At 54.0% G+C, this 12,882-nt stretch overlaps 4 protein-coding genes across 4 annotated transcripts; 3 read left to right on the top strand and 1 right to left on the bottom strand.

Annotated features, from left to right (window-relative positions):
* Positions 1-242: 242 nt before the first annotated feature.
* CEL3A (glycoside hydrolase 3) lies at positions 243-5,176 on the bottom strand (the record flags this gene model as incomplete). Its single annotated transcript, XM_051496644.1, has 9 exons — positions 243-899; positions 952-1,718; positions 1,771-2,304; positions 2,509-2,709; positions 3,828-4,324; positions 4,382-4,605; positions 4,659-4,752; positions 4,799-5,027; positions 5,128-5,176. The coding sequence occupies 9 exons, from the start codon at positions 5,174-5,176 to the stop codon at positions 243-245; spliced, it is 3,252 nt and encodes a 1,083-aa protein (XP_051353364.1).
* Positions 5,177-6,520: 1,344 nt separating this feature from the next.
* CDC42 (Rho GTPase) lies at positions 6,521-7,346 on the top strand (the record flags this gene model as incomplete). The annotated part of the gene is made up of 4 exons (XM_051496643.1): positions 6,521-6,540; positions 6,610-6,729; positions 6,834-7,212; positions 7,263-7,346. The coding sequence occupies 4 exons, from the start codon at positions 6,521-6,523 to the stop codon at positions 7,344-7,346; spliced, it is 603 nt and encodes a 200-aa protein (XP_051353363.1).
* A 684-nt stretch (positions 7,347-8,030) lies between these two features.
* Positions 8,031-10,957, top strand: J4E92_005259 (uncharacterized protein; the record flags this gene model as incomplete). The annotated part of the gene is made up of 3 exons (XM_051496642.1): positions 8,031-8,472; positions 8,519-9,519; positions 9,680-10,957. 3 exons carry the CDS (start codon positions 8,031-8,033, stop codon positions 10,955-10,957), a joined length of 2,721 nt encoding a protein of 906 aa, XP_051353362.1.
* Positions 10,958-12,234: 1,277 nt separating this feature from the next.
* Positions 12,235-12,709, top strand: RPL37 (60S ribosomal protein L37; the record flags this gene model as incomplete). The annotated part of the gene is made up of 4 exons (XM_051496641.1): positions 12,235-12,238; positions 12,298-12,360; positions 12,438-12,509; positions 12,564-12,709. The coding sequence occupies 4 exons, from the start codon at positions 12,235-12,237 to the stop codon at positions 12,707-12,709; spliced, it is 285 nt and encodes a 94-aa protein (XP_051353361.1).
* Between the last annotated feature and the right edge of the window lie 173 nt (positions 12,710-12,882).

Raw genomic sequence — 12,882 nt, 5'->3', positions numbered from 1 at the left:
AAGCTTCATAATTTGCCGAACATGTCTCCGCACATCCGTTGAATCCGCCTGTCAACCCCTGAGACCAACACACACCTTGGATCTCCTGGGAATTCCATGCGCTGAACCCAACGGGGGAAGTTTAATGGCAACACCGGTCATCCCGACTTTTTTTCTTCACGAGCAATCTCTGTATTTCTACTCGACTATTGAGCACGATGGATGCACTTCTCCCAACCAGCTTGGCCTTCTAGATCACATCCCTAAATAGTGATCTTACCTGTCAGCCTCACATCCCTGGAACTCGATCCTACGAAGATCTTGTACTCTCCAGTCGCAACGCTCCACTTCCTGGTCTTCTCGTCCCAGAAGCTCATATCCCTTCTCCTCAACTTGAAAGTAGCAGTTCCGCTCGCACCAGCTGCCAACTTGAGCTTCGCAAAACCCCTCAATTGCTTGGGAGGCGAGTTGGTCGACGCAGGGTAGCCGAGATACAATTGCGGAACTTCTGCACCTGCAACGCCACCGGAGTTGCTAATCTTGGCTGTGATGGTTGCGACCGTCTCGAAGAGATCGACAGGGCCTCCAGGGCCCTTGGCACCGGTTGCGGGACCAGCCGAGGGCTTGCCTGAGACGCTGAGGTCAGAGTAGGTGAAGTTGGTGTAGGAGAGACCGAAGCCAAACTCGAATCTGGGTGTAATGTTCTGCTGGTCAAAACGACGGTAGTCGATGAAGAGGTCCCAGTTCTTATCGTCGCCCCTAGCAATAGTGGTACCGTAGTCTGATTCCTTCTTAGCAATGGTGTAGGGGAGCTTGCCGCTTGGCGAGGCGGCGCCGTAGAGGATGTCGACGAGGCCGTTTCCGGATTCCTGACCTGGCAGGCCTGCCCATACAACAGCTACTACGTTCGGGTTTTCGATCTACGCAAATTAGTGGATGTCTTATGTGCAGTTTGCGAGTTGGATTTCTTACCCATTGTTCCATGATGACGGGGCCGACGCTGTGGACCACGACAACTGTCTTCTTGTTGACGGCAGCAACTGCCTTGACCAACTCGTTTCCGTTGTGCCACGGGTCGAGGTTAGTTCGGTCGCCAGCGTTGCCCTCAACAGTGATGTATCCCTCGCCACCATCGCTGTTGATGCACACGACAGCTACATCAGCGTTTTGAGCTGCACTAGCTCCCTGTTGCGCATTGTCGTTGGGTGAAGAGGTGATGGTTGTGCCGTCTTTCTGAGCTTGCGTCTTCATGGCATCGAGAGGAGCAATGAGGTAGGGGAACTCCACTGATCCAGATCCCCAACCCATGGCGAGCGTGCCGTCGTTGCATCCGCGATCAACGCATGCGTTAGCTCCCTTGGGCGCAACGATGCTGTCGCTTCCAATGACAGCGATGCTCTTGGGCTTCTTGAAGGGCAGTGTAGCGTTCGTGTTCTTCAACAAGACGATACCATCGCGGGCTGTAGCACGGACGTTTGTCTTGTGGTTGCCACCGACCTGACGAGTGCCGATGTTCCAGGAGCTAAAGGTGGCATTGGGATAGCCCTTGTCCTGACCAAGGAGGTACCAGGAAGAGAGTACGCGCTTGACCATGTCATCGAGGCGAGATTGTTGAACCTGTTTTTTGTCGATGGCGGACTGAAGCTGTGGGCCCCAGAAGACGTTGCCCCCACTGAAGTCGGTGCCGGGCATGGTCATGTCCATTCCGCCGTTTGCACTACCAGTCGTCGTGTGTTGGGCTAAACGAGGTTAGCTTAGGTGCCAGAGGTGATGAGTGTACAAATGACTTACCATTCCAGTCACTCATGATGTATCCACGATGACCAAGTTCGTCTTTCAAGAGCTTGTTCATCACACCATCGCTCTCGCAGGCCCAAGTTCCGTTGACCTTGTTGTAACTGCACATAAAGGCCGCGACGTTGCTGTGGACTGCATCCATGAATGGCCATACATAGAGCTCGCGAAGCACTCGATCCGACACGTCTGAGCTCATAGTCTCTCGGTTGAGCTCTTGTTCGTTGACAATCCAGTGCTTAGCTGTTGCTTGAACACCGGATTCTTGCATACCCTCAATGGTCTCTGCCATCATAATGCCTTGGAGGTAGGGATCGGAACCGAATCCTTCCCAGTTTCGGCCACCGTTGGCAAACTTTCCGAGAGGTCCAGCTGAAGGTCCGAGCTGGACGTGAACGCCCAGCTCCTTTGCTTCAGCACCAAGGAAGGCGCCGCGTTCCCGAATGAGATCGAGATCCCAGGTGCTGGCGGCATGGATAGCTGCGCTGAATGCAGTTACACCTTGGATGTAGCGAACGCCGAGGGGTCCATCTTGAGGCTGTTAGTAAGAACCCTGTTTTGAATGTACACATGCATTGAGCAGCTGTTGAGAAGTGGGTTCGACGTGACCTGGCCACGCTTCAAGTTCCAAGCACCGAAGTCGCTGAACACAACATATTCGTAGGGTCACAGCATGTTGACTCCGATGCCACAAACCACGGGCCGGCTCGAAAGTAGTGAGACATATTTGCTTACCTTGCAGACAAAGCGACGGATATCCAATCGAGGCAGCCGGTTTGGTGTTGCCAACGCAGTTACCGTTCTGCCAGCCAACACCCGTAACGATGCCGATCTTCTCGCTCTGTGATAGTTTTGCAAGAGCAGCCGTCGCTTTTGCATGGGCATCGTCCCAGTTCCCTACGGCACGCTTCGAAGAAAGTAATTCGGATGGAATGGCTGCACTTGTTAGTAGTGAACACGTAGTTGTATGTATCATGGATGTAGTTACCCGAGGCTTGCGATAAAGCAGCCGTAGCGAGCACAGGAAGAATAAAAGAACGCATCGTGCTCGAGATCTCAACGGTCTAAAAGCTGTACAGGAAACCGTATGGATCGCAAATAATTACTCGGGCATGTCTCCTATTAAATACCCGCGGATCGTCCATGCTGCGCAACGCACAAGCCCGAGACTGTTGTTTTTCGTCAAAATTGGCCCTTGGCGAAATGCCAGCATCCAGCACGGTAACCCCAGACCCCAAGAAACTTACAAGCCGCATGACGTGTGATGTAGAGGGGTGATCGTTGAATTAGATGAGACGGTGAGAGGGAGTAAATGGAGGCGGGCCGTTGACCCAGGGTCTACAGCCGGTGACTAGGGTCAGCCGCGAATCAAACTTCGGAACACTGCATCACAAGCGGACGTTGCCCCGATAAACAATTACTGCACCCTTGACATTCGCAATGGACGTTGTGGGGAACATGCGGCTCAGTCGTGTGATGGTTAATGAACTGCTTAGGTGAACTAGTCTGATCAAGTGATGGTCTCTGGTATTCGCTAACCCGAGGACCCTAGTAATACAGGACGCTACATCGCGCCCAAGGGCTTAGCACAAACTTACTGCAATAGGAGTGAAGTTTCTTAATTGCAGGCCTTCAAGGGTCAATTGCTTGAACGGCCTTGTACACTTAGCCTTTGCGCATTGTGGTGTGGAGCTTCCGTGCTTCCACCCGCCCTGCCTGTGCTGGCATTGCGGAAAAGTAGCGTATGCCTCAACGTACAACATGCTTTCCAGTCTAAATCTCCTGTCAGCACTGCAAAAATTGTATGCATGTCTCAGACACCTACATGACTACAAAGTTGGCATCATGTCAAGATATTCGCCTGTTGTAGCACTCTGCCTGTCGTCACAAGGCCTGCGCATTTGTGCTAAGCCTGACGTTTGGCGGGTGCTGAGTCATTTGTCGCTTGAGTTGTAAGACTTTTACCAGACATAAAGATCCTCAGGAGTAGTCAGCGTATTCGCAGTCATCGTCCAGTCGTAAGCAGTATGCGCACGATGGCCTTTCTTCTGTACACTTCCGTCGTCTCTGCTTGCAATTAAGACAGCCGTTTTTGGAGCGCTTCTTGTTGTTCAACACTTCATACTGACAGGTCCATAGTCCTCGTCGGCACTGGTTGCACGTCGGCTTCGCCTCGTTGCATTTGATCTTCTTTCCGCGACAGCGGATGCAAGCTTTGCCAGGAGCAGGTAGCGACGGCGGTGATGGTTCACTGACAGGCGCCTTTTTCCTCGATTTGGTGGGTGATGCAGGCGATTTGGCATTCTTGCTCTTCTTGGTGGATGGTTTCCGCACTGTCCTAGGAGAGGCCACGGCACCGCTTCCTTTGCGCCTCTTCTTCGTCGATGAACTTGGAGCTTCCGGAGACGTCGACATGTCCATATCTGGGTCCCCGAATTCGTTGTCTGCTTCAACAACATTCTTTTTACTACGTTTTCTTTTGCGCGGTTCCTTTTCTTCCGTAGCAGCGGCAGTGGGAGCAACGCCGTTATCTGTGGCTAAGGCAGGTAGGCTATTAGAAGTTAGTTTGGATGTCGCTCAACCAGTGTCTTTTACTGCCCCAACGTACCCGGCATCAATCTCGCGGGTGGTATGGATAGGATTATGCTTATACACGACGTTTATGGCCTCTCTCTTGAGTGAGAATTTGATGTGTATTGCGCCTCCGCAGTCGTAGGTCGGCAGCACAGCGGGCCCCTGCTCGTTGACTCCAGCCTCGTCGTCGTCGCTATCGTGAGACCTTTCTTTCTTGAGTTTGCTTTTGCGGTTCTGGACGCTGTCTTGGCAAACATACTACTATCGTCAGCCACAACGAGGAACTGGTTATTATTTTGGCAGTGCCTTACCTTGAGCCTGGCACCATCACCGCCTTCTTTACTCTGCGCAGAGCGCTCGGAGTACTTGAAACCATCGGTGTCCTGAATGGCTTCGATGATGGATCTATCGTGCATAAGCGAACATAGTGCAGATATGTGGGCTCAAGTACCTCGCTATTGCTCGCTGCACCTTGAGCCTGTCTTTGCCATCAATATCACGACACAGCGCATACTCGGCAGCAATGCTCTGAAGGTGATCGGCTGGTTGTATGAGCGCGTCAAGGCTCGGCTGCTGCGTCACGGGGATGGTGATGGTTGAGGCTGTCGCAAAAATGAACTCGGTCACCACGTCTGTGGGAATGAAGCTGGCTGCGTTCTTGTCCAGCTCATTGCGCAGAGCTCCCTCCAGTGACTGTTACATGACAGTTTAGCTACGTCGATACAGATTGCGAAGATGATATTACTTCGAGCGTAGGACAGCGGTAGTAGACATCGGGACTCAGCCCCTTGTGAAAACGAAGATCCAATTCGTCTTCGAGGTCATCCATGGCAGCACTGTCATAGAATAGATTGAGGCGCGACGGCTAAGTGATGTGCGGCGCCGCTCTCGTGCGTGATGCAACCGTGAGATGAGACGAATGGAGACAGATGGGGAGGGAGCGCCCTAGCTCCCGGGAGACCAGGTTGTTCCGTGCCGAGGCGAGATGCTGATTGGACGAGCCGGGGTCCGCCAAGGTTGCCCTGCAGCATTCTAAGATTCGACTCAATCGGCAATGGGTCAAGCTGCACCTGGCTCGCATGTCGCGTGAATGAGCTGTCTGTGGGCGAGTACATAGGGGTTGCGCTTATGGCAATATACCAGCTTTGGCCGAAGCCAGCGCAGGTGTGTTGTAAAGAAGGGCTGCCGATCCTGGGCGTATTGTGTGCTACTACGGATGATTCATTACAGGCCGACTTCTTGCGCAAACACCGCCAGGCCATGCTATTAGAGGACGATCAGCCACGTTGTCCATGTGCACGGTTCGTTCCCAAATCTGGGGCTCACTGAGCTTGTCCGGGATCTCGCTGGGCCATAGGTAGCATGCGCGCTGGCATCAGAGGCAGCGTGTATTCACAGCCGTGCCTCGCTGCGTCTATCAAGCCAATGTCGGCCGCTGTTGGTGGTGGGGTCGTGTCTGCGGCGCTGCAGCAATGGGTCTGCCACGCGTTGGGTGATTCCAAGGCGCCCCAGGTCTGGCCAGCAGAGGCCGCAAAATAGGGCTTGAAATTGTGCAGCCGTACATAATAAGCCGTCTCCGAGCTACGGGCGGGAGCCGATGCAAGGCTATGATAACAGCCCTAGGCCGCTTTCACTGATTGGCGTCTTCCAGCTCAAGGGATTCGGCTGCCGTAGCTAGAGCGCAACCTCACTCACGCCCTCCAAACGTCCCGTCGCCCGCTGTGAACTCGCCTCGTCGCTGGCTGCTGCTGCGCCTGTACTGTCCTTGTCCGGTCGCGTGCCTCGTCGCTAGCACTGCCTCAATCGCTCGCCGCATTGTCCGCCCACCGGCTCACCAGAACCTGGACCAAGTCTAACGGGTGGTGTTTCACGCTCCAACCCACGTAGCACCCGCCGCCGCCGCCGTCTGCACGAGGACTCATAGGTACGCCTGCCCGAGTCTGCCATCACAGCCAGCGCCAGCAATTGTGAGACTGACCCGTCTGCCAGACGCTCCCCGCTCCCTGGAACCCCTCGTTTGAGCCCATAGCTCCCATCTCCGCACGACCACGACCCTGAGCCTGCGTAGCGACAGCTCCGCCCCATCTCCGCACGCCTATCTCGAATTTTGGTAGCCGACGTGCCTCCAAACAAACATCCATAGCCTCGAAACAAGTCCCAGCTTGCCTTCACCATGGTGGTCGCGACAATCAAGTACGCGAAGCCCAACATGCCCGGCGTGCGACCGCCATGCTCCAGATGCTAGTGCTTACTACCCTACAGGTGCGTCGTCGTCGGCGACGGTGCGGTCGGAAAGACATGTCTTCTTATCAGTTATACCACGAACAAGTTCCCCTCGGAATATGTCCCTACAGTCTTCGACAACTACGCCGTGACCGTCATGTGAGCTTCCCTCTGCTCTCTGTACAATTTGGAGTAGCGGCAAACCCTCGGTGGATTTAGGTTTGGGACAGTGATTGGTGGAGCAGCTGCTGACTGCTTTGAAGGATCGGTGACGAGCCATACACCCTCGGTCTCTTCGATACTGCCGGACAGGAAGATTACGACCGTCTCCGGCCGCTGTCATACCCCCAAACCGACGTCTTCCTCGTCTGCTTCTCCGTGACCTCACCCGCTTCTTTTGAGAACGTCCGCGAGAAATGGTTCCCCGAAGTACATCACCACTGCCCGGGCGTGCCCTGCCTGATCGTCGGCACACAAGTAGATCTGAGGGAGGACGCTGCAGTAAAAGACAAGCTCTCAAAACAGAGAATGGCGCCTGTAAAGAAGGAGGACGGCGAGCGCATGGCGCGGGAGCTTGGTGCGGTCAAGTACGTCGAGTGTTCGGCGCTGACCCAATACAAGCTCAAGGACGTGTTTGACGAGGTAAGCATATTGTACAAGATTGGTTGATATAAATGCTGACATCTCCGCAGGCGATCGTAGCAGCACTTGAGCCGCCAGCCGCGAAGAAAGAGGGCGGCGAGAGGAAGAAGGGCAAGAAGTGCATTGTCCTTTGAGATGCTTATGCGGCAACTACGAATAACCGCATGCTAGGGAGCGTTGGTTTGCAGATATTCTTTGATTAGGCGTGAATCTTTTGGATACCTCTCGAATACAGGCGCCATTGTGGGTAGTGTTCTCTTTCAATCTGCTCAGTTTCGTTCTATGCATTTTACTCAATCTCCCGTCAATTGCACGTTACGTTCAAGATGCAACAAGCAGACATATCTTGATGCTTGGAAAGGCAAGTAAAATGCAAATTAGGGGCTGTCCACTGCGCGCCTAGTGTAACCACTGCGTTACAGCGGATGCCATCTCTTGCTTGATCTCCTCTTGCAAGTCTGCTTCCCCACGTGGGCTACCCCTCTTTTAAGATGAGGTGAACGAGGAGCGCGTTTGCTGTCGTCACTGTTGTTGATGATGTTGTTGCCTTGCCGTTACGTCTTGCTCAACAACGCGATCTCTGTCGTGGACAAACCTCTGCCGCAACACCTCCGCGACGCGATAGCCTCCTCTGTTCTCTGACTCATGTGATTTTTGCTGCTTGCAAAACTCGAATACTGACGCTTTGGTCGAGACAGGGAATTCTATCATTTCACGCTATTTGAGCTACGACCACTCCGGTTCGACTCTGAGTCTCTTCACCTGCTCAACTCCTCACACTTGGGACAGATCCCCCACTTGGACGAAATCCTGCACCCATGGCGTACCAGTTCACCGAAGAGAAGAAGCGCCCGCCGCCGATCACGCTCCCGTTGCCGCCGCCTCCGCGCCCTCTAGCGACCATCGACCAGCAAAGGCAGCAAGGACAGCGCTCTACCGACAACACGCCGCTGACCTCGCCTATTGAGTCACACACTCCAGCCTCGGGGTCGGGCAGAAGTCGCACCGCCATGGCTACGTTCACCAATCTAATCGATCAGGCACGTTCTCCCCGCAAGTCAGATCACGGATCCTGGATAAGTAGCAATGCCGGCTCGACGGCACGTTCGAGGCAGTCAGGACGCAGTCAACATGAAGCTGTAGCTGCACAGGCCCAGATTGAAGTTCTCGACGAGGAGACGGCTAGAGGAAAGGTGGAATCTCGCGCTGAGAAGAACCTGTTCAAGATGACGGGTCAAGTTCCGCCCACTCCAATGATTGGTGAGTCTACGGTACTGCGTATACAATCTTGTGCTAAAACTTGTAGATTCGGCAAACGAGGACGAAATCTACATCAGGACGGAAGACCTGCGACGACAGTGCCGGATCGCCAGTGGAGATCAACAGCCAGAACGCGAGGAGCCGCCCAAAAGCCCGAAGAAAAAGCTTTTCCAGAACCTCCGTAATACCTTTTCCAAGTCTTCTAGTGCTGCAGCTCCACCAGTAATGCCAAACAAAGCAGCGCAGGTTTTGGGCACAGCATCACGTCAGGCTCGCATCATCCCAGTCCGCCCCATAAAGCCAGCGCGCCCTGTCGAGTCCACCCCTACAAGGACTTCACGCTCAGACACGGTGAAGTCTCTGCCTGCGAAGGTCGTTAATCCTGACAGCTACGCCCATCGCCATCATAGCGGATCTTCGCGTCGCCATCGCACGAGTGGCCGTGGCTCACCGGGTAGAGGTAGCCCGAAGAAGCAGTCGTACAACGCAGAGAACACACGCCCCGTGCCTGATGTCAACGAATCGTCCGATTCAGTCATCCCGCCTTCACCACCAGCAAAGGATACTCCGCCACCAGCTGAGAGGCAGCCCAGCCCACTTCGCAGGGCTGCGCCAACGCGTGGTGATTTACGTGACAGCTATTCTGACTTCAACGACAACATCAGCCGTATCCAGTTCCCTAAGTTTGATCTTTCGCCCGTCCGTTCGTCATATATCCTGCCTGGACATGGTGGATCGAGTCCCGCAAAGTCCCGCCCATATACCGCAGAAGACTACACCAAGCTCATAGAGGATGGCTCAGTGCAACGGCCCTACCCTAACTGGGACAGTTCGCCAACCAAGGCAGAAGGCAAACACCATGCTCCTTTGGCAGGTGCGGGCCTTGGCTCATTGCACCTTCCTCGTCCCGACCGCCTGAGGGAGGAGTGTCCGAACACAACGCAAGAGACCAACCCCGCCAATGGTCCCCATCTCCAGCCACACTTCTATTCTCCATCCCGCATCACTCATTTTCCCTTCGCTGAAGGCGAGACACCGTCTAAGAATGTAAGTCCGTCATTGCTTCCAGGGCTCTTTCTCTCACCTTCCCGAAAAGTGGGGCCTGTCGTCATCTGTCCCTTCAGCGTTTACTTGCCCAGGTACCTTCACACGCAGTACCCCGCTTCTTCCTCTAATGTGCTGGTATAAATGCTAATAACTCTCTCAGTCTGACGAAACGCGCCTTCTCTACTCACACCCCGCAAGGTCACGGTCGGTCCTCCACCCTCGCGAAGAGTCGGCCGACGGCTCAATCAAGATGATCTTCCAAGGAGACCGCCAGGATATCGAGCCAAACTCTCCAACTGCTCGCGAAGTCGATGAAAACGAGCAGCTCACTCATGAACGTGATCAGCGCTCCGATGTTGGCATCACAACCCGCGTCATGCAAGAATTGCGTATTGGAGAGCAGAATGAGAACCCACGACAAAGGAACGGCAATCTCGGTGATCAGTCTTCGTCAAGGCTGACTGATATGCTCAATACTGTCAGCCCAGGCCGCAGTGATTCGCACGGCGATTTCCAGCTTTACTGTCCTAGTGCCGTTCCCAGTCCGCTTCACAAGATTTCTGGTCCTCCGTTCTCAGCACGCGCGAGTGTGCCTTCCGGGTCTTACAGCGCAATTACCCAGCCGCTTGCACCCAAGACCATCGAGGACCACTTCTACATGACCAATGAGCACCTCGATGTAGTGGGTAAGACTACTTGGGACGCACTGGAGACGCTCACCAAGGACCAGGAGCGTACATCAAAGGCGAGGCATGATGATACTTTGGCACTGGTCGACAGGCGCTTCAAGCAACTCTCATCTCATCTAGATGCTGTCAAGGAAACTGCCAATCGCGTAGAGACTTCCATCGATCGCGTAAGGGAAGTAGCGGACAACCAACACAACATCTACGCAACCGTGAATACCATCAAGGATAGTATCAAGGAGACCATTCCGGACGCGATGAAGGAGCAGGATAAGAAGATGGCCATCATGGAGGCGGAAATGAAGGAAATGAAGCAGATCATTCAGGCTTTGCAAAAGTCCATGGACCAGAAGGCTGCTGAGCCGCCACACACTCCTCAGCCGCCGTTCCCCTCGCACAACCAGCGCTCTCCACACTCTCTGCCAAGTCACTATGGTAACATCCCTGAGGTTGTCCGCGAACTCCAGCCTGTGATGCAGCACGGCATGTCTTCTCCTCAGGACGGCCATAATGACGCTCGTCTTGGCTATCAGAACGGTCATCAGAACGGCAATCATTGGACTGCGCGTCCTGCCTACGCTGGCCGCAACGGCAAGGAAGAGCGTCCATCATACGCTGCAAACCCCTACCTCTACAACAACGGCGGTCAGTACAGCAGTGGCTATTCTGGCGGAGGCTATCCTCCGTTCGGTTACTCTGCGAACTCTACTGACCAGGACTTCGGTTTCAACAACCAGGGTCAGCCAAAGTAAACTCAGCCGACTGCCAACGATGCATTTGGGATTCAGCGATTATATCCAACGGACATGACTAGGGACTTGGAGGAGCTGCTGTACCTGCGAGGGAACATTAGCGCAACTGGGTGACGATGAGTTTGGGCGGCTCTACATGGAAACATTTTGTATCATATTGACTCGGGAGGTATCTTGTTTGCGGATTCAGCGGTACGTGTGCTATCACGGGATACCTTCTTCATTTGAAGTTCACTTCCGATACTTTGACGCGCGGTATCAGCTCTCATGGCTCTGCCGACATCCGCGGATGAGCCACAGATATGTCACAAATGTCACACACAGTATAGGCTATGTTATGTAGACTGCATTGTGTATTGCTGGGTGATATATCGTGAGGACTTTCATATGCGGAACTCAGCTGGGAGGTACAGTCATCAATCGACATGGTGCTAAATGTCGACTGCCATGTCCCGAGCCGCGACCTGCATTATTTCTAACCGTACTGGCTTGTAATGGATCACATGGGCAGAGTAACGTATCGGTGGCGCTTCTGAGTCTGCAAACCTCTTCCTCTGGGGTATGCGACATACGACGAGATATGCGACAACTAACTCGTCACCGGCGACCTGAGCACGACCGCATAATCAAGTCGTTATAAGGTGCATATCAGGCATGTCAGGTAATCATATACCCTAGATGACGCATGATGAGATGTAAATTTTCTCCGATGCATTCGATGATAGTTTTTCCGGAATTTGACAGCTGTTCTTCATCCCACATTAGTGACATGGCGGGTAGAGCAATGAACGTCCCGCCCTTCCAAGTGCGATACTCGAAACGGAAATCAAAAACAGTCTACAAGCAATGATGCTGATCACAAGTGATAAGGCCCGTCGTGGTGTCCGTAGAAATCGCTGTTGAGGGCGTCCCGAGTTTCTGGGTGGCAACCAAAGGCGCCTTCGATGTGGATGATTTGAGGCCTCCGATTGATCGATGGAAGAACAGATGAAGCGATGGCAGAGCGTTGATCGTTGCTGCTCGCTGTGACGATGTTCCTGCTGGTGTTGATGCCCCTCGTGCCTGCCGGTGGAGCCCCGTCGCGCCATTCCCGAAACGGCTAGCCCCACACACGTTCGAAATTGTGTCTCGCTAAGCTGTTGTCGATTTCGCTCTCGCACGACGAAACCGCGATCACTCCCACCCTCGATACTAACAACAGCGTCACCAGGTATGCTCTCCCGAATTGCTGTGTAGATGGCCGGTTACTGACGATTCCTATTTAGTCCCCAGCCAAAATGAGTACGCCGCACTCCCACCCTCACCCGCAACCACGAGCTTCGAGACTGACTGCGATATAGCGAAGGGTACCTCCAGTTTCGGAAAGCGCCACAACAAGACGCACACGCTCTGCAGGCGTTGCGGTACGTGATACCTCCCTGGAAGCTAGCGATGGGAATGCGAAGGCATGGGAAGAGACAAGGGCTAATTCAATGTTTAGGTCAACGATCCCTCCACATCCAGAAGCACACCTGCGCCTCATGCGGCTACCCTGCTGCTAAGACCCGCAAGTGTATGTGTACCTGAGACGCGCACACACAGAACGCGACGATTAACATTGGAACAGTCAACTGGGGCGAGAAGGCCAAGCGCAGGAAGACCACCGGTACCGGCCGCATGCGATACCTCAAGACCGTCAACCGCAAGTTCAGCAACGGATTCCAAACTGGCACACCCAAGGGTGCCAAGGGCCCCATCGTCAAGTCCTCGTAAACGCATGAAGCTCAAGGTTGGCGACGAGGAGGAGTAGAGGCGCGATGAAGGCCATTCGGACGGGTGCATGATCGGAAAGCGGGTTCTTATAGGCAAATGGTATTGCTCGGCATGGGGCGTTCTGTCATCCCTCTCCCGGTTGCTGTCCATCTCGCATCACCAACGAGGATGGC

Source organism: Alternaria infectoria (genome assembly GCF_024043175.1).
Source record: "Alternaria infectoria strain BMP 0036 chromosome Unknown scaffold_7, whole genome shotgun sequence".
NCBI lineage: Eukaryota > Fungi > Ascomycota > Dothideomycetes > Pleosporales > Pleosporaceae > Alternaria > Alternaria infectoria.
The sequence above is the reverse complement of the archived record's forward strand: the minus strand, read 5'-3'. Positions and strand labels throughout refer to the sequence as shown.